Raw genomic sequence first — 22,159 nt, forward strand, 5'->3', positions numbered from 1 at the left:
TTTTCTTTATCAGTGACAGTAGAGTTACCCATTTGAGTAGTCATCACTAACTTATGTGATAAAATATAAAATAACTTAAAGAAAAATGAGAGAAAAACAACTAGATTCATTTTATTATATACAATGAAGGTCCATACCTTCACTGAAGGTGATATAGCTTTGAGGGTGTAGATAGATTGATTTCAAAAATATTTAAAAGAGGGGAAAATACCAAATGATTATAAAAAATGACAAAGGTCATTACTAAGTATAGGATTTTTTTTTTTTTTGCTGAGGCATTTGGGGTTAAGTGACTTGCCTAGGGGTCACACAGCCAGGAAATGTTAAATGTGTGAGGCCAGAGTTGAATTTAGGTCCTCCTGACTTCAGGGTTCTCTATCCACTGTGCCACTTAGCTGCCCCTCTAAGTGTAGGATTTATGTATTGATTGGAGATTTATGGAGAGGCTTACCCTTCCATCCTGACTTATTTGTCTATCTCCCAAGCTGCTTTTCCTGTGGGGAAAAGAGAGAAAAGCCATTCCATCAGCCTCCTCTCTATATTGGTGCTCTTTTCGGAGCTGCCTAGTAATCTTAGAAGACCTCATGCTAAGGTCAAACCCTTAAAGATATCAATAATGCACCTTAGTTTATTTCCTAAGGATTAACAAATTTTTAATGGTTATGCATACTTTCCCTATCTAGTGACTATGAACTTTTAGGTATCAATATGCAAGCCCTGCTGTGTCCTACTTCCAGATCTTTTATTCTCATTTGCCTCAACTAAACTTGCTCACTCTTTTACTCCATTGCTACCTACAGCTTTTGCTGCGCTCTCTGGAATGTTTGTTCCATAGGTAACAAATTTCCTGCTATCTTAAATATTTTCCTTTCCCACTCCTTTAATTTTATTGCTCTCAGTGAGATAAGATCATTTCTGATGACTCATCTTCCCTGGCTACCCTCTGGAATATTGGTTGCATTTTCACTCATTTCCCTCCTGCCCCTCACTGGTAGAGATAGGGAAGCTGAAATAGTTCTTATTCCCCATTCCACTTCCAAGCTCATTCTTTACCATCATCACCCATTAATCTCTCATACTGGGAGTTCACTCAATCACTATTTTCCAATTGATCAATATTCTGGTAGCTGTTGTTTACCAATCTACAGGCTACTTCCCTTCTTTTCTCAATACATTTTGCACCTAGCTTGCCATCCATCTCCCTTCTCTAACATCTGTCTTCCCACTAGTATTGGGATTCGAGCAGATAATCTGTGATGTCATTTTTGAAACAATTCAGGACTCAGGCTATCTCCAAATCAAGTAAAGGCATTTATTAAAATTAATTGAGAAACGCATACTCAGAGCGGGCTGTGCTCCTTTTAGGAATTTAGCAGGAGTTAGTCCAACAGAGGAAGACAAAGATATTTATGAAATCTGATTACATCACAAGATTTGTGGATTTTTAGATTATAGGAGAAATTTGCTAACATTGGGAGGTCCTAAACCTTGATAGAACTGTGGTCATTCAAAATGTATACAAAAAAACCTACTTGGGAGGGTACGATGATATGATTATCCTGACTTCATTAGAAGTTCACCTGAAGGTCAGCAAAGAAGGATATTATACAGGTGTCATATTGGGGTAGTGATTAATTAAAGTGTGTGGTTTAATGTTCTGATTTACACCCTCATGGTGCTATTTTCTTATTGGCTGATTTCTAGGGTATGTCTAGACTTGACTTGTACCTGTACCTGTCAGCTAGTGATTGAGGATTTTAGTGGGGTTTGGGCTGGGAAAAGGGTAAGTTTGAACTAGGAGAAACAATCAGGATCCCATCACTTGGAAGAATTCAACTTACAACTTGACTCCAACCACTTTATCTACAAATTCCTCAGTTTACTCATTTCTCATCACTTACTCCTCTATCCCACCTCAGCTGCATGCAGATTGTTTTTTTTTTCATTTTTCATTACCCCCAAGTTTTCCAATTCCACATTCATGTACTTTTAAATTCTCTTATCTGCTCACAGTCTTTATCATTTTCCTTTTTTTTTTTTTTGCCTGGCAATACAAATTCTGTTTTTCTTCCATAACATGATCTCCAATCCTTCAGCCCCTTAGTTCTTCCCCATACTATCATCTCTCCACTGGCTACAGTTTCTTCCCCTCTTTATTTTTGACCCCTTATTGAAGATTCAAAAGGGCAAAGGATAGTTCTTATTCTAAAAAATCTTACAGTCTAAAGGTAAGATAACTTTATAAACTAGATATAAAAGAGGATAAATTGAAGATAACCAATAGAAAGATGATATTAGCATTAAATGAAAACCAGAAAAGCTTCTTATAGAAGGTGGAATGTAAAGCCAGATAGCATAGATGAAGAGGGAGAAAATTTCAAGTGTGGGATGATGAACATGTCTTTTCAGGAAATGAAGTATCTTGTGTGGAGTATAGCAAGGAGGACAATGTCACTGCATCATAGAACACATGTATGAGAGTGTTGGAATACTGGAAAGGCAGACAGGGGCCAGGTTGTGAAGGGTTTGAACTCCACATACAAGAATTTTTATTTTATTTTGGAAGTACTAGGGAGCCATAGGAACTTATTCTGTAGGGAGGTGATTTGATCAAATTTTTGCTCTAGTTACATCATTTTGACAGCTGAATGAAGTAGACTGGAAAGGAGAAAGATTTAGTTCAGAGTCACCAAACAGAAGCCTACTTCAATAGACAAGGCATAAAGTGATGACTGTTACACCAGGGTAGTGGCTGTGTGAGAGGAAAAATTAGGGAAATAGGAGAGATGTAAAATTTGTAGAACTTCTTAATAGATTGGATATGGAGAATAAGAATGACATTTAGGTTATGAGTCTGGGTGATTAGGAGGATTGTGGCATCCTTGACAGCAAGAAGGAAGGCTTTGAGAGAAATAAAATGAATTTAGTTTTGAACATGTCGACTTTGTTAGACATACAATTTGAGATAGCCGATAGCAAGTTGGAGATGTAATATTGGAAGTTGGAAGAGAGATCAGGGCTGGATAAATAGATCTGAGAATTACCAACAAAGATGATACCAAATCCATGGGAGCTGATGAAATTAACAAGTATAATAGTTAAAGGTAGTTTGGCAAAATAGTGTAGAGCCCCATTAATGGGACTCCCCTACACAAAGATTCCCCCCAAAAGACTGAGAAGTAGCAGCCAGATAGTAGAAAAACCAGTCTCAGACACTTAATATCTTTATGCGCTTAAGTTAAGTTACTTCACCCTGTTTGCCTCAGTTTCCTCTTCTGCTAAATGAGCTGGAGAAGGAAATGACAAAGCACTCCAATATCTTTTCCAAGAAGACCCCAAATGGGGTCAAATAGAATCAGACAACTAGAAATGACTGAATAATAAAAGATTCAGAAGAAGACATAGAAAAATATAAAGGGTTACTATTACTTTGATAGATTTAATATATACTTGAAAAAAAAGTCAGGCTTTATGCAATAGAGATTTAGTTCCATATACAAACCTCTTTTTTTGTTATTTGTATTATTGAAAATTATGCTGACTCGATAACCTGTTGTTCTCATACCAGCTTGTCAATCAGTGTTGGAAGAGACATCACCAAGTCTGCAGCTTTATATTATCTGCTATTTGTGAGATAGTAAGTAAGTCATTTCCTACTTGCTTGTACCTGAAAATTATCACAAGCTACCTTGGGGAGGAATTGAGATGCAATGATCCATTCTCTGAATTGCCTTTAATCTCATTATGAAAGTTGTCAATAAAAGTTGACTCCATCTTCAAGCCATTACTACTCGCCAGTGATCAACTCATCAGTGCAATTGGTGTACTTTTAAAAAACAGCTTTTAATTCTCTTTGTCCTTAATTTTTCCTTTTTAATTGGAGTGAAAGATTAAACAAAGAATTTTTCTTTTAACAATATTTTGAGATGTTCATCATGTGTGTTAATACTCTTTAACTTCATAACAGAAAATTAAAAACAGCAGAAATAATAATTTACTGACCTATGTGTCTATTTTCTCATCTCAACATTTTATAAGAATTGTGAGAAATGATTACTAATAATCAATATCTTGGGGAGATTCAGCACTTTTCCTCTCTTCCAAACTCCTGAAAATTTAATCTCTTGACATGGCCTTACTAAAAATGAGATTGCATTAACTCTCCTAGATCCCAAATCCCACCCAACTTTAAAGGGAATTTAATCTTGGGTAGGGGAGAAGCCCATTGTGTTCTACTCAAGTTTAGGTGGAAATATCCTTTTGTCTAGATTGTCCAAGGCTATGGGCTGAGTTTAGAAATAAAACCAAGGGTAACTCTCAGCCCCTCAGTGACCACTTACTCTTCCTTTCAAAAGATACATAAACTGTGAGCCCTCCTTACATGATTGTCCTTGGTCTAAAATAGATAGCCACATGACCATCCTTTTATTAATAACCTCCTGGCCTTATTAATAAAATGATTTAATTATCCAGAAACTATGTCTCTCAAACCTTTTTTAATCAGCACAAAATCATTTCTACATGGATTGGTTTTCTTTGCTAAAAATATGAGAAATAAGATATGAGGTTGTGGATTGTATTTGTTCCAAAACTCATCTTTACTATCTGAAAACTGATTGTAAGGTACAGAAAATACAGTACTCTTATTTCACGTTTTGTTTGTTGACTACTAAAAAACACCCCTCTTTGATTCAAGAGTGCAAAGACTTCTCCCATGAGATTTTTTAATATGCATATGTTAAAACATAAAATTTCTTGAAAGTTACAAGAATGGAGAAAAAAAATTATGATTTTCTAATGACTATCAAGTTAGCCATAAATTTAAAAATGTTCACTTTATTAAAGATGTTTACCTTTTGTCATGGAGAATATCTAGTGCATAGGAAATGGCATTTCTTAGAAACGAGAAAGTCTTCTTTTCACAGGTGGTATTATGATGATTGCCATTTTCTCCAGATGGTTGCTTGGCTTTCTAACTGAGCTCCATAAACCTTCAAAAGAGTTTGACCTATTTCTTCATACAGTCAAACACAAAGTCAAGCTTTACAATTAGGATTGTCCATTAGAATACATATCTTGGGCAGTTGCTACAAATAGGAAATGAAGCCAATTTAAAAATAAGAAAAGAGCCAGCAGGACTACATTTGAATTATAGTGTAAGGAATTACATACTTTTTGAAACAAAAATCTATCCATAAAAGGGATTTATCAGGGGAATTCTTGGCCAATTTGATGAATTCTCAAATCAGCTTCTTTAGAATACAGGATATAGAGCTTTGCAAGCATTTGAAGAGTACTTGCCCATGAAGTATGGATAGGTTCGTTAATGCCATACTGAGAGGAGGAAGGGAAGGACAGACTTTTGAGTGAGGAGTTACCTCTGACTATGGTCTATGAGACAGCAGATATATTAATACATTTCTCTCACTTGGACTTCTTTTTCTACTTCAGGAAAAACCAAAATACAGCCGAGTAGACCTACATTCTAGAGTGGGATGGAACCTATGTCTATATACAGTCTCTTCTCCCCCAGGAACTGAAATAGGAGAAGTATGTGGGTGGTGCATGTGTTCAAACCCACATGGCCTGAAAGGAGATTTCCTTCACTCCAGGACTAACTGACTCTACTTAACTTAGCCACAGAGATGACAATCTGTCACTTCAAGAGATGGTTACAGGCAGTATACATGTACTTATTTTTGCAGAAGCATTCAGAAGCAGACACAGCTCAAGAGTGTAATTTATGGACAGTGTTTGAAAACCCCAAGTTACTTTGTGGAGGAAGGCTGATTTTTTAATTCCCTAAGAGATGTGATTTTAAAAACAGCTTTGTAAAAAGAAAAGTGGAGATTTCCAGGGAACCCCCCCAACTTTGGAGGGTTAAAATTTTGGGTTCTAATGTCTGAAAGTTTGGGGATCTTACATTCTAAAGAGAGAATGCAGAAGCAGCATGTTCCTTGGAGAAACAAGAGGATTCTCTCTACAATTACTTCCCAGATCTTAAACTTTGCTACTAACCTCTCACAATCTCAATGTCTTCATCTGTAAAATGGGAATAATAATAGCATTTACCTGACAAGATAGTTGTGAGAATCAAGTGGGATAACATGGATAAAACACCTTTCAAACCTTGAAATCCTTTGTAAATGTTAGCTACTAAAACAATAAGTTTTTGTATTGTGAATATTTTCTTCAAGAAACAGCTGAGTCATAGAACAGGACTGATCCAAGTCAGAGTATCATCCAGAATCAAGAACAGCAATGTGAGTTATTATACCAATGGAACAGTTTAAGAATGGGGGCGAGGGGTCAGGTTTCCAGTCTGAGCTTTATGATGATTAAGATCTGGGAAGAAACAGAGCTAGGTTAGAAGCACTACATGTTTAAGTCAGGAAGAGTGAAGGAAGGTAAACAGTTGAGCTTTGAACTTGCAAAGAGGTACACAGATTACAAGTCAGAAAGAGAGCACTTGTTGGCTTTACATTCATATATTGACTTCTTGGAACATCAACTTCCACCTACCCCTGGCTTACCTCAATATACGTAGTATCCTCTCTGTCTTCTTTCTTTCCTGGGATGTTATAACACTTACTTTGCATTGTTATTCATTAGTTCTTACGTGAGCTTGGTTCACAGCAGTAGCAGCATTGTGAACTCTTTGAAGGTAGATGACATAGTGTCTTTTAGTTTTCCTCATAACATATTCAACAATTTGCTTTGCGTGTAGCATAATGTCAGTAAATCTCTAGAGAAAGAGCAATACCCCTCTTTCCCTAACCACAAGTATAGTATGGGTGAAAAGACCTTTCATTTTGGAATTGGACAACCTGAGTTCTGATTCTAGCTTGGATATTTGCTTCTTGTATGAGTTTAGGTAAATCTCAAATTCTTTCAGACCTTTCTAATCATCAAAATGAGGGAATTGGATTATATATCTTCAAAGGTCTCTTTCTCTATATTCTGTTTAACTTGAAAATATCACTGGATCTTTGTATGCACCTGTTGTTATTTTTTTAATCTGTTAATGTTTTTGTTAAAGAAATATCATCTTAAGAAGGGTTAAGTCTTTCCCCCTCAGAGAGGATTTAAATTTGCTGTATAGATGGTTCTTCATCCTGTGTGCTGGAAAAGAAGGGGAAGAATCTACAAGTTGAGGAATCTGTCTTATATATCACCTTACTAAATAAAAGTCATATACCAAGCGATCGACCCCAGACAAGAGGATTCCCAGGAGAGAGGTCCCCATTTCTGAATTCTTTAGGGAGAGTTCAGAGTATAATTTGGAGAACAGCCGTCTCCATGAAGCAGTGGGAACTGAGTATTCTTGTTGAATCATTGGAAAGTACTTGAATTTTCAATGAGATTTTTTTAGTTTCTAGAGATATGACATATAGCTATGTTAGGATGGCACTGATAACCATATGGTTCATTTGTTGATTTTCCTGGCTGCAACTTCATACACTAGGGCCATTTAGAACTTTTTAAAAAAACTCAATAACATTCTTTGCATAGAAATATCTCTCTACATGGCATGTGAAATTGAGCATGGTAACTAAAAAGGTAATGCAATATCAGCTATTTGAGTATTGAGAATCCAGCATCCAAAGCAGTAGTTAAAGTTACTGAAACAAGACATAAACAATTTGAATTCTGAGATTGCATTTTTTAATCTACATGTAATTTGGAATGTGTTCAGACCTTTAGTCACTCAGAGGGTGGGATGCCAAGGTTTTGAGTTGAAAGACTAGATTTATCATGGAATAGCAGGTGGTGAGGAGAGAAATGAGAAATGGTACAGTAGACTCAATGGTCAGAAAAATGAGACAGAAGAATGGGACTGAGATAGATGATTCCATAGCCCTCTTTCCCACCCCAAAATGCTTCCTTCTAAGGAGGAGTGGTTCTAGTAGGTACAGTAGTATTAATATGATTCAAAATAGCCTTGTTTTAAATAACCTAAATTCCCTATTCCTTAAACCTATCTTTTGTCCTCACCATAACTACCAATCATTCCAACTTTCTCTGCTTTCTCAATCTATCAACACTCCCCCGGTCTTGCTTTTCTTCCTATACTTACCTATTTCAAATTTATGTTTTATACCCTCTGTCTTGGTGTTTCTCATTTCTTTCCACAGTACAAAACTAGACTTAACCCATTGTTTCCCTTTCCCAACCCTATTCACACACTGCTGAATGTTACTGAACAAAGTCAAGAAAAGTATTGATTCAGTCTACTATTTATTTTTATGATCTAATCCTAAGGGAGCACTCACTGCTGCACAGCAATCCTTTTACTCTGCCTTGATTGATTCCCAATTATCCTCTCAATCATTTACTTATTCAAAACTCTTTCTTCTTTCCTTAAGCCACCTACATCCTCTCTATCTTCCCTTTTCTTAGCAAAGTACTTGACATTTTTGAGGTCATCTGTTAGGAACACTCTCCTCTCAATATCTATTCCTATCTCCCTTCAATATCATTCCTCACTCTTTCTCATCTTATTCTAGTCTTAGAAGAAGTGGTGGTCCTCCTTATCAAAGCCAAATTCAGTGTTTTGGGCTTTGATCAATTCCTATTTCCTCTAAGAACTTGACAATTTGTTATTTCCTTTCACTTTATCTCCTTTTGTCTATCCTTCCCCGCTACTTAAAAACATGCTTTGGCATTCTCTCACCATATATTTCTCCTCCTTATCACTACTTACCTCCTAAAAAACCTCCCAAACTCTTTCATTTGCTTTTTCAATATCCTTGTATTTCATTTACTTCTCAAGCTACCTCCTCTCTTCCCATTAAGGAATCTGTCACAATATTCTCTGCCTCACAAAAGGTATTGATTCCCTTATATTAGATCTTGGGATTTAGTCCCATGAATATTAATTGAGTTTTCTTCCCTGTCCTCATCCTTTAAATTCTCCTTTAATATTTAGCCTCTAAATTTTATTTTTGTCCTGTGTTGATTTTGTTATTTCTTTTGCCAATTGGTTCAATTTTTTTTCTCTTTAAATAGCAACCTATGAACATGAGAAAATTGATTTCATTATTCAATATTTTCTTGTTCATTAATGCTTATTTGCCTTGTTGTTTGGAGTGTTTGTAAGTTGAAATCCTATGCGTGTTTTTTTGGCAAGGGTGAGGGAGATAAATGGCAGATATGACTATTGTTAAAGTTCTGACCACCCTTCCCCCCCCCCCATTGTTAGGCATGCTTTCTTTTAAGGCCATTGCTTTTGCTTTTTAGTTTACAAAAAGAAAATTGAGGCCATTAATTAAGAGATGCCTCTTCTTCCTCATATTACAACTAATTAATATCACTCACCATTTCTCTGATGAAAAAAAACCCTTCTCTTGCTCAAGGTCTCTCCCTCAACTCTATTTGAAGGGTACTATTAATACCTATGATCCCTCTTTTCCTGTCTTCTCTAACAGATTCTCTTCACTGTTATTACCTTCCTTTCTCTACTGTATATTTTCTGGATTTCCTTGCTACCTATCTATACCTAAATCTTCCCCATTCTTAAGAAAATAATAAATGCTTACTAATGTTTCATTGTCTTTGCTATGATCGTCTTACATTATTTTTGACTCCGTCCTCTAGGCTTGTGATGTGATTCATCAAATGATACAGCTCTTTTCACAGTAACTGATGATTGTCAAATCTAAAATTCTTTTCTCAATCATCCATCCTAATGAACCTTTTGGTACCATTTAGCACTATTGACCATATTATTTTCCTGGATAATTTCTCCTTTCTGGCAGTTTGGAACAGTGATATCTCCTGCTTTTCCTCCCACTTCTCTGACAGCCAGATCAAGAGAGAGAGAGAGAGAAAAAAAAAACAACAAGCAAGGAAACAGCAACAACAAAACTACCTCAGAAATACTGTGTTTGATTCACATTCAGTCCCCATATTCTCTCTTTGGATGCGGATGGCTGTCTCCATCACAATTGGCCTAAATCACCTCATTATTGAAATGAGGCAAATAAATTACAGTTGATCATCACATGCAATGTTCTCTTGGTTCTACACATTTCACTGAGCATCAGTTCATGTAAGTCTCTCTGGGCCTTTCTGAAATCAGCCTGCTGCTTGTTTTTTATAGAACAATAATATTCCATTACATTCATATACTATAACTTATTCAGTCATTCTTAATTGATGGGCATCCAATCGGTTTCCAGTTTCTTGCCACTACAAAAATTTGCACATGTGGGTTCTTTCTCCCTTTTTATGATCTCTTTGGGACACAGATCCAGAAGATTCACTGTTGGATATACACAATTTCATAGCACTTTGGGCATAGTTCCAAATTGCTCTCCAAAATGATTGATTAGTTCACAACTCCACCAACATTTTGACCTTGTCTTGGTATAAGATGTTAGGTGTTGGTCAGTGCCTAGTTTCTGCCATACTATTTTCCAATTTTCCCAGCAATTTTTGTCAAATAGTGAGTTCTTATTCCAGAATCCAGAGTCTTTGAGTTTATGATACACTATATTACTATAGTCATTGACTATTGTATCTTGTGAACCTAACCTATTCTACTGATCCATTACTCTCTTTCTTAAATGGTACCAGATGGTTTAATGACTGTTGCCTAGTTTTAGGCTACCTTTGCATTTTTTTTTCATTAATTCCTGTGAAATTCTTGACCTTTTGCTCTTTCAGATGAACTTTGTTATTACTTTTTCCAGCTCTATAATGTAATTTCTTGACAGTTTGATTGGTATGGCATTGAATAACTAGATTAATTTATATAGAATTGTGATTTTTTTTAATATTAGGTCAATCTAAAATACTTGATATTCTTCCAGTTGTTTAGATGTAACTTTATTTGTGTGAAAAGTGTTTTATAATTGTGTTCATGTAATTCTTGGCTTTGTCTTAGCAGATAGACTACCAAATATTTTATATTATATACAGTTTTTCAGTGGAATTTCTCTATCTCTTGTTGCTGGATTTTGTTGGTAACACACAGAAATGCTGATAATTTATGTGGATTTATTTTATATCCTGCCACTTTGCTAATGTTGTGAATTGTTTCTAGTACTTTTTTAGTTGATTCTCAAGAATTTTCTAAGTATACCATTATATTATCTGCAGAGTGATAATTTTGTCTCCTTATTACCTGCTCTAATTCCTCCAATTTCTTTTACTTCTCTTATTGCTATACCTAACATTTATAATACAATATCAAATAGTAATGGTGATAGTAGGCTATCTTGTTTCACCCCTGATCTTGTTGGGAATACTTCTAATTTATCCCCATTATAAATGATGTTTGCTGATGATTTTAAATAGATAGCTACCTATAATTTTAGGGGAAATTTCATTTATTTCTATGCTCTAGAGTGTTTTTAATAGGAAGGGGTGTTGGATTTGGTCAAATGCTTTGTATATATTTATTGATATAATCATAGTATTTCCAAGCAATGTTTGGTTATTAATATACTGGTTGCTCTTTCTTAGTCCCTTGATGTTTCAGCATTTATATCAGTCTCATTAACTATGTACATATCATAAGGCTTTGTTCTTAGCCCTCTTCTCTTTTCTCTTTATACTGTCTCACTAGGTAACCCCTCATTATTATCTCTATGAAGATAACTTATAGATTTATGTATCTGGCCAAAATCTATCTCTTGACCTTTAATTCTATATCACCATCTCTTTATCTGACTTTTCCATCTGAATGATAAACCTTCCAAATTCAACATGTCTACAACAGAAGTCATTGTATTTTCCCATAAACCAATCCCTTTACTAAACTTATCTATTGTTGTTGAGGGTATCACAATTCTCTTTAGCCATCCAGGTTCCCAATCTTTCTGTCATCTTGACTCCTCAGATTCACTATAGACCAGATTCACTATACACCTTCACTTCTTCCCCATTCATGCATCTTCTCACTATGATTTCTATTTTACTTCACATTTTTTTTCTTCCATAACATTTTCCACATAGTTTCTTTTTATCCATTCAAACAATCACTTTAGTTCAAGCTGTCATCACTATTTAACTTGAAGTATTGCAAATCTCTTATTTGATCTTCCTGCATCTAGCTGGTCCCCATTTAATTTATCCTCCATACAGATACTAGATTGTGGATGAAATCATGCTATCTCTCTTCTCCTTAATCCTCCCTCCCCTGTCTCATAAAGTTACAGTAGCTTCTTTTCGGCATTTGAATCATCTCTTCAAAACATAGGCCATTCTTACCTTTCAAGTGTTTTTGAACAATACTCTTTTTCTTTTAATACTGGTCTACTTGCTCTTTTTTCATATGTACTATTTATCTCCTGCCTTTGTTGTCTCTTCTGTATTTTTGGAATGCACTTTCTGCTCACCTTTATCTCTTGGATTCTCTGGTTTGCTTCAAGATTCTAGTCAAGTGTACCTCTTCGTATGAAACTTTTCATGATCCTCTAAGATTCTTGTGCACTCTTTCTCAAAAATACCTATTATTTATTTTATAAATATACAATATACCTTTTAGGACATTCTGTATATGTGTATATACAAACACACATAAATGTTTCCACCATTAAAATGTGAGCTTTTTGAGGGTAGGGAGTATTTTACTTTTGATTACACTTAGACTTAGTTCAGCACATCACAAATATTAAAACATTTAATAAATGCTTGTTTATTGATCAATAGACATATTATTTGGGATTTCAACTTGACATCCTGTACTTTTTTTGAATATATTATTTAACTTTTTTCTAGATTTTTTTTTTGTGACTGTAGTGTAATCCTTAGGTTTTACTATTTGGTATTTCTTCATAATTGAAAGTCTTTCTTATGGATAATTACATGATTAGTTGATTGTTAGTGAAACTGTAAAATTTAACCACTATGTGCCTTGGAAATTTGTGTGTGGGCTTTTTATCTCCAGTGGCAATATGTGGATTTGATTGATTAGTGCTTTGTTGTTTCTATTCAGAAGTTCCAGGCAATCTATTTGTATTATTTCCTGCTGTATACTATTCAGGTTTTATTTGTCATGTTCTTTTGAGAGATCTATAATTCTTAAGTTATCTCTGTGCATACAGTTTTCAAGTTCAGTTACTTTGACTTACATAGAATTTGTTTTTTTATTGTGGTTTTTGCCTTTTGCTCCCTTTCTGCCAAATTTTCTTCTAGTTTTTTATTCTTGTGTTTCAAATATGTAATTATCTTTCAAAGCTTCTGTTCTTTTGGAGAATCACTGCTATGTCTTCTAATTACTTTATCCTTCTGCTTGTCTTTTAAAATTGTACACCAAGACCTATGATTTCTGACCTAATTTTATTTAGAATGCCTCTTTTGAAAATTTTTTTTTTCTCTTTTAAACTATTCTGGCATTTTTTGTTTTCCTTCCATAATCTCTAGAGTATTGTGGGATCCTCTTTTTCAATGGGGGATTTTGATTTATTTTCTTTCATGGTATATGACCTATTCATTTTGTTCTGTCCTTTCTATATGTTTACTTAGTTTTCTTCTTAAAAACAAAATTTTTTTCTGTTCATTAATTTGTGACTTAGGTTTTTAAATAAACTGTTTCCCTTGGACTTTTTTGAGTCTTGAGGTTTTTCCACTTTGTTTTTGCTAATCTTTTATTTCCCTTCTTTTTGATTCTACTCACTTCCACTACAGCTCAGATTCTCCAGAGACCAGGTGTATTCTCATTCTCTTTATATTTGGAGATTTGTGAGTAGGGCCCAGGTTCTTGCATAGAGGAAATTCTGGGAGAAGAAGCCTTTCTCCGAAGGATTTCTAAACAATTATGTTTCCATCACATCGATCTCTTTCCCCATTAGCCAGTTCTGGGATGCATTTTGCTTATGTCTTCACTATCCTTTTTCTTATGCTTATGTGCTTCACTATCCCTTTTCCTCCAAACCCTCAAACATTCACTTATTCTTTTACTTCTCCTTTTCCTTCATGTGGTATTTGGGCATGTTGTGTCATTCATGATGGTCTCTCAAGAAGCTGGGCAGGCAAGTCCTGGTGACTAGGACCCCTTCTCATCATTTCTTGACCCGAGGTTTGGTCCTAAGTCAGTGGTCTCTTTATGACCAAGTTTCTTACCTGTAGCTTCAAGGCTCTTATATTTTTAGCTCCACTACACCTTGGTTTCCTCATTACCTTTCCTCTCACCAGCTGACTTTCTGGTTCCTCTCTTTGCCAGTCCTTGCTTAGCTGTAAGCTTTACTTGTGCTTGTAAATAGTTGTAAGATGGGAGCAGACTGAATCCAGAGTGATGTCACATAGGCAATAGGAATTTGAAGAGTGTATTCTACTAATTGTAAAATACAGGATATTGGGAATGTATGTGGCTCAAGTCTTTGATATCAGCAGTTATATTACTATGGATTACCAGAATTTCTGGTAATGTTGCTGTGATATCAGAATTTTTAATTGTTGGAAACACCAATTATGGAAACTCCTTTTGCTAATGCAGTTCCTGTTAGAACTTATAATGTTAGGGTCAGAGCCAAGATGGCAGAGAAGCCACATGTGACTTTCTGAGCTTCTTTCATGCCCTCACTACTAATTATTAAATTCAGTCTCAAAAATAGCGCTTGACTGGTAAAAGTCACAAAAATTGAAAGTACAACAATTTACCAGCTGAAGATAATCTGGAAGATCACCAGAAAAAGTTTGTCCTGAGTGGTGGGAGCAGACCAGGGCAAGCAGGGATAGAACCAGAGGCTAGCATATTGAGCAGACCTGGTTGGGGTTGGAAAATTTACAGAGAGGACTCTACCATAGGTTGACTGCTCTGCTTTGGTTGCAAAGCAGTAGACCAGCAGAGAAATTAAAGCCAAAGGTAGAGGGTACTCTACAAAATGCCAGAACCTAACAGGATCTGGCTATACCCACCCAAAACTGGAAGTGAGTGAACCAGCACAGGCCACAGTGTGGCCACAGTGCATAGCTGTGCAGCCACATTCTGCAGCATGGGGCTTGCTTGGGGTAGTCACAAATCTGCATGGCAGGGGGTGCAGAATGGGGCAATAGAACTTCCACAGTGCTCCCCTGGGCAGAGACACTTCTGGTGCTGTGTGGGGGCAGGGCAATTGCTAATACCCACAGTGGGCTTTTGCCTGGAAAAGTGACACTTTCTCTGCTCAGCCTCTAGCCCCAGGGCAGTTGTTAATCTGCACAGCTGGGCTCTTAGCAGAGCACTTCTGCACCTCGGCCATGCTACCCAGGCCTGAGTCACTTCCGGTATGGAGCTTTTCCCAGAGCACTTCCGCAGCTTGGCCACTCTTTGCAGTCCATTGGCAGGATAAATACTGTCCATATACCTATTCCTGCTCTGCAGAGAAAGCTGGTAACCTCCTTGCCCTGAAGGCAGACCCTAAAGGCTTTTAAAAAAATGAGTAAAAAAAAAAAACAAAAGGATGATTGATAGCTTCTATACAGAAAGAGAGCAGGTTTTCAACCCCAAGGAGACTAATAGCAGACAATCTCCAGACAAAACTGCAAAGGGGGATGTAACCTAGTCCCCATCACACAAGGCTCTTCTAGAAGAAACTATAAAAAAATCTTAAAAGAGAATTAGAAGAAAAATGGGGAAAGGAAAGAGAAGCTATGCAAGAGAGTAACAACTTCCTGAAATGTGATTAGAAAAGATAAAGGACTCCCAAGAAAGTAAAATTTGTGAATTGGAAAAAGAAAATAACTCCGTTAAAAAAAATTAGTGAAATGGAAAAAAAATTCCATGGAGCAAAACAACTAATTTAAAAACTTAGTTGGACATATACAAAAAGACGTAAAAAAAGTTAATGAAGAAAATAACTCATTAAAAATCAGAACTGAACAAATGGAAATGAATGATTCATTGAGACATCAAGAATCAGTCAAGCAAAACCCAAAAAATGAAAAATTCAGAAAAAATGTTAAATATCTAATCAGAGAAATGCAAATTAAGACAACTCTGAGATACTACTACACATCTGTCAGATTGGCTAGAATGACAGGGAAAGATAATGTGGAATGTTAGAGGGAATGTGGGAAAACTGGGACACTGATACATTGTTGGTGGAATTGTGACTACATCCAGCCATTCTGGAGACCGATTTGGAACTATGCTCAAAAAGTTATAGAACTGTGCATTGGCAGCCCTCTTTGTAGTGGCCAGAAACTAGAAACTGAGTGGATGCCCATCAATTGGAGAATGGCTGAATAAATTACAGTATATGAATGTTATGGAATATTATTGTTCTGTAAGAAATGACCAACAGTATGATTTCAGAAAGGCCTGGAGTAACTAACTTACAGGAACTGATTCTGAGTGAAATGAGCAGGATCAGGAGATCATTATATACTTCAACAACAATACTATATGATGATCAATTCTGATGGACATGGCCCTCTTCAATAATGAGATGAACCAAATCAGTTCCAATAGAGCATTAATGAATTGAACCAGCTACACCCAGTGAAAGAACTCTGGGAGATGACTATGAAGCACTACATAGAATTCCCAATCCTTCTTTTTGTCCATCTACATTTTTGATTTCCTTCACAGGCTAATTGTACACTATTTCAAAATCTGACTCTTTTTGTACAGCACAATAACTGTATGGACATATATACATATATTGTATTTAACTTATACTTTAACATATTTAACATGTATTGGTCAACCTGCCATCTGGGAGGTGGGGAGAGGAGAGGAAAAATTGGAACAAAAGGTTTTGCAGTTGTCAATGCTGAAAAATTACCCATGCATATATCTTGTAAATAAAAGGCTATAATAAAAAAAGAACTTATAATGTTAGAGATTTATGCCAATGAGAGTTTAAGTGACTTGTTTATGGTCACATAGCTAATGTGTGATCAGAGGCATGTTTCAAACCCAGGTCTTCCTGATGAAGTCAGCCATTTGTTTTCTGTACCACACTCCTTAGGAAATTAAACAAACATTTGGTACCTGGATGCTACATTGGTCATTTCTTGAATGTCAGCTAGCAACATATTGTGCACAAGAAGAACAAAAGATGCTATCTCCACTGTCAAGTAGCATCCAAATACAGAGACAGTCATGTATAAAATAGCATAATACTTAAAAAGAAAATAAAGATGTCTACAATTATGGAAATAGCACATTTCTAATCAGCTTCTACTTTAGGTCTGAAGATAAAGGATAGAGTGTAATCTTGGAAAGGATCCCAGAATTGAGTTTTAAAGGTGAGAAGGCCTTTGAATTGGAAAAGAAGGAAGGATATTCTAGTTGAGAAAAGTGGCCATAAAAGAATATATGACCAAACAAGAGATAAAGGACATTAAGAGATAGAAAATGGATAATTTTGGTTGCATTAAAGAGGTTTTACATAAACAAATCAATGCAGAAGGAAAGCAGTAAACTGGGGTAAAAAATCATAGCAAGTTTTTTTTTTTTAATAAAAGGCTTAAATATATAGAGAACTGAGTCAAATTCATCCAAATATAAATTATTATTTGACAATTTGATAAATAGTCTAAGTATGTGAACAGGCAGTTTTCATAACTTCAGAAAAAGATTATCAATAATCACCTAAAATGTTTTAAATCACTATTGATTAGAGAAATGAAAATTAAAACAATTTTGAGATACTGACTCACAACTCTCAGATTGCCTAATATGACAGAAAAGGGAAATGTCAAATGCTGGAGGAGATGTGAAAAAACTTGGACACTAATTGGTGGAGTTGTGAATTGATACAACCATTCAGGAGAACAATTTAGAACTACACCTAAAAGGCCAGAAAATGTGTATAATTTTTGATTCAGCAACACACTAGTATGTCTATAATCCCAAAGAGGTCAAAGGAAAATCACATTTTTTTTCATTGTTCAATTGTTTGTCATGTCTGATTCTTCCTGACCCCATTTGATGTTTTCTTGGCAAAGATACTGAAGAAGTTTGCCATTTCCTTCTCTAGCTCATTTTATAGAAGAATAGAATAAGAAAAATAAGATTAAATGACTTGCTCAGGGTCACATAACTAATGAGTCTGAGGCTGAATTTTAACTTAGATTTTCTTGACTCCAGGCTCAGTGATATTCAATGCAGCTTGTGTGTGTGTGTGTGTGTGTGTGTGTGTGTAGAGTGGCATCCATCAACTGGGGAATGACTGAACAAGTTGCTGTGATGGAATACTACTGTGTCATCAGAAATAGTAAGCAGGATGATTTCAGAAATCCTCGGAAGACTTACCTAAACTAATATAAAGTGAAGTAAGCAGAACAGGAAAGCATTGTACACAACAAAAAGCAGTATCATATGATGATGAATTATGAATGACTTAGTTATTCTCAGCAATATAATGATCTAAGACAATTTCAAAGTATTTATGATGAAAAATGCTATCCATCTCCATAGAAGAACTAGTCTTCTTTTAAAAAAATCCTTTTTGAAAGCATCCTTTAAAAAAAACAACTTTCCTAGTTTTTAAATGTGTTTTTTCCACTCTGCATTTTTTTTGATAACCTGGCTAATGTAAAAATATATTTGCAGAACTGCACATGTATAAACTATATGAAATTGTGTTGATATAGATCTAGATTCTAGAAGAAGCTTACCATATTCAACGTCAAAATGAGTTACTGGCGACCTCAGAAAAACCAGTGAAACAAGTAAGAAGGGGAAAATCTCTGTATTGACATCAAGGAAAAGAGGAAGGTCTTTACAATTTGGGAATCTTACAGTTGGCTACAGGGAAAGTGTGTTGGCATTAGGTGTGGTTAATTATGCTCTTCTGAAAATTAAATTTGTTTAATTTGTCAATTGTTTTATGGGACTCTTCTGCCTCTTATAATCTTGGCTAGAAGAGCAATACCACTTGGTTTGCTGTCCCCTTGGTGAAAATCAAACCTTCCCTAATCGCACAAGGACAGGCAAGAACAGAGAACATGTTTTTGGAGGATGGCACCAGGTTAAGCTTGGAGCTTACAGACACTAAGCCAGTGTCCCAAAGGCTAATGGCATGAATGTTATAACCTTTTAAATCACACTTTTCAACTAACTCAGAGAGAAAACTACATTTCTGAGAATCTGAGTTCAGGTATATACAAAATAAGTTTATACGTGTAGATAGATAGATAGCTGTGTGTGTGTTTATATGTGTGTGTGTGTGTGTGTGTGTATAAATATATATATATATATGTATATATAAACATTATACAGTAGAAATCAGATGTAATGTTATTTTTATCTTTTCACATTTGCCTTTTTTAAGAAGAGAGGAAGTCAGGGAGAGAGAGAATTTGAAACTCCAGATTAAAAAAAAATTATAATTGAAAAAATGTAATAAGAGAAAAAAAAATAAAAGAAAGAAGAGTTGCCCACAGAATCCTGGGAAGATGGGAGAGTTAGGAGTTTTCTAGAGACAGCTCTTTACCTCACCACATAAATTAACCAAAATGCATAAAATGTGGGGAAAGAATTAGAGAACCCCTCTTGAACTTCCCTTGTCTCCTATTCTAGCTCTATCCATTCTCTGAAGTGAAGTAATAAGTGTCTTGATAAAGGTAAGTGTCACTTCATGCCCATGGCAGATCAGTTTTATTAAGGGAATAAAAAAGGCATGGATATACATATGACCTTAAAGAGTTTTATCCCTTCCTTCTCTAGAATCTTGTTTTCCACAATCTTACTTTTTTATTTAAAAAAAATTTACCTTTAAATTCTTAGTTACTGTTACTGATAAAATAGATTTAATTCTTAGTGTAGCTAATAGATTTAAACTGCCACCAAATGAATGATGAAGAAATGGTTTTTAAAAGACCTGAGTTCAAATCTAGTTTCAGACACTTACCAGTTATGTGACTTTGATCAAGTCATTTAACTTCTTTATGCCTCAGTTTTCAAAACTGCAAAATGGTGTTATTAATAAAACCTCCTTGCAAAGATCAACTGAAATGGTTGTAAAGTACTTAGATTTAGCACAATGCCTGGAAGATATTAGACACCTTAATACATGCTTCTTCCTTTCCCTTTTTATTTGTCATATTAGTCATCATATATAGGACATTTTATTGACATATGTATCCTTTTCTGTTTCTTGCAGGTATTTTGATGTTGGGCTTCATAATTTCTTAATCCGGTAAGACATTAATTTTATCTAAGTACAGATCTCTGCTTGCACATCTGTTGATAGCAGTTTGTAATATTTGTTCTCTTAGTTAAACATTTGGAAGGAATACCAACAGTGCATTTTTCAGAAACATAAATAACACTATTCTTCATGTGGCTCAGAGAATCTGTTCTGCCATTAGTTTTTTATGCAAGTAAAGAAAAGACTTTTTAAAAAAGGTGCTCACACAAGTGCAGTCCATTAATAATTTTATTTATAGGCTATTTCTATAGATGTTACAACATCTGGTGGAAAGTGAAAAATTCTATTCACTTGTAATCAGACATCAAGCAAGTAGTTTTAACTTTTTTATCACATTAAATTGAATGATGTTTTAATGAAATGAATAGACAATTTTGTTGTCAGGCAGACAGACCCAGCCTTAAAATTAAGAAATGTACATGTTTTGACTGATGTGGAAATAACTTTTACATGATTGCACATAAATAACCTATAATAGATTAATTGCCATCATAGAAGGGAAGAGAGGAGGGAGAAAGAAAATTTTGAGTCTGGAATCTTATAAAAATGTCTTTATATGTAATTGGAAAAAAAATAAAGTGCTGTTAAAAAAAAAAAAAGAAATGTACATGGTTGAAAGAGGCCACATAATGTAGCTGCAGAGGTGTTCAGACTTAGAACCTATATGCTTACAACCTATATGTTGTAGCCTCCAACGCTCCTGTGAGGTATTATTCAACTAAATTAAAATGTAATTGGGGAATATTCAACAAAATAAATAGAAACACAATAGAATATAGATAATGTGGCTTTGTAATTTTTTGAGTCAATATATAGTAGCAGCCATCCATTTCTAAATGAGTTTGACACCATTGGCTGTTGTGGATAGATGTCCATGAAGTTCAGAAGATTAGCCTCTGAAACACACTTGTAAGCCAAGTGATTCTGGGTGAATCACTAAGGTGCTGGTTAACCTGCATATGTAGAGGCAGTTTTCTTATCTGGAAGTTCTTTATAGCAGTAATATCATGGGCCCAGTACCTATTTTTATCCCTACATGTTTGAAAATGGTTGAGAAATTTCATCAAGTATGGTTTATGGGAAGCAAATTAGAACCAAAGACCTGATACAGATAAACCAGAGAAATTATCTTGGTTAATAAAAAGGCTATAAGCAAGATTATTCAGCTTCTCTAGCTCCTACAAAGTTGCCTCCTTTCTGCAAGTATCAATCAGTTACTCTAAATGCTTAATGAATAGTGACTAAATTAAGATGGTTGAAAATTGTTCATTAAGCAGTTATTTGAAAGTAGGAATCTCAGCTAAAGAAGTGTACACAGCAGTTAATAGAAATAACTTGAAATGTGATTTAGGTTGTACAAAGTAGATGCTTAGGTATCTCTTACAGTATCTTAGTCTCTTTTATATAATTAAGTGGATTTCTACAGGAATGTTCATCATTATTATTATTACCTAAGAACATTTACTTAGTTTTTAATTGAATGTGATGCTGTTCAGGGTGCTTTTCAGTGAAAAACCACATGATACACCTCAAGAAGCTTATAATCAAGACAATTCAATACAACAAATATTTATTAAATGTTTACAATGTGAGTCCAAAGTTCTCAGTCCCTTCATGGCTAACTTGTATTTAATTTGTATATGTGATATACAGTTTATACTTGTTATCTCTTGCTTTAGAAGGTAAGGTCCTTAAAGGGGAGGAGCTTTTCTCTTTTGTCTTTATAATTGTTTTTATTAATCACAATGTTTAGCATGTAGTACATGCTTAATATGTTTATTAATTGAGAAATAAAAACAAAACAGTCTGTTTCCTCAAATATCTTACAACCGGCTGAAGAATATCTATATCTATATCTATATATATCTATAATATTGTATAATGATTACATCATTACAGCACATTAAGTATGTACGAACTAGAGAACCATTATCTCATCATTCACACTGAGTATGTGCTAACTATAAGTGCTCTGCTATGTAAAGTACCTGTTGCTATAAGTATCTCTTCATTCAAGTAGAATACAAGTGGTCATGCCCTCTTTGACTTCTCAGGAAAAGGTGAGAACA

General features: G+C 35.0%; 1 protein-coding gene across 3 annotated transcripts in view; it reads left to right on the forward strand.

Moving 5' to 3' along the window:
- The window catches only part of HHAT (hedgehog acyltransferase), a 479,576-nt gene that overhangs the window by 216,557 nt on the left and 240,860 nt on the right, over positions 1-22,159 (forward strand). For all 3 annotated transcript variants that reach the window (XM_031937309.1, XM_031937308.1, XM_031937310.1), the window contains exon 9: positions 20,043-20,078. In XM_031937309.1, the coding sequence (XP_031793169.1) occupies positions 20,043-20,078 (36 nt within the window). The remainder of the gene's footprint in view (positions 1-20,042; positions 20,079-22,159) is intronic.

Source organism: Sarcophilus harrisii, chromosome 4 (assembly GCF_902635505.1).
Source record: "Sarcophilus harrisii chromosome 4, mSarHar1.11, whole genome shotgun sequence".
Classification (NCBI taxonomy): Eukaryota; Metazoa; Chordata; class Mammalia; order Dasyuromorphia; family Dasyuridae; genus Sarcophilus; species Sarcophilus harrisii.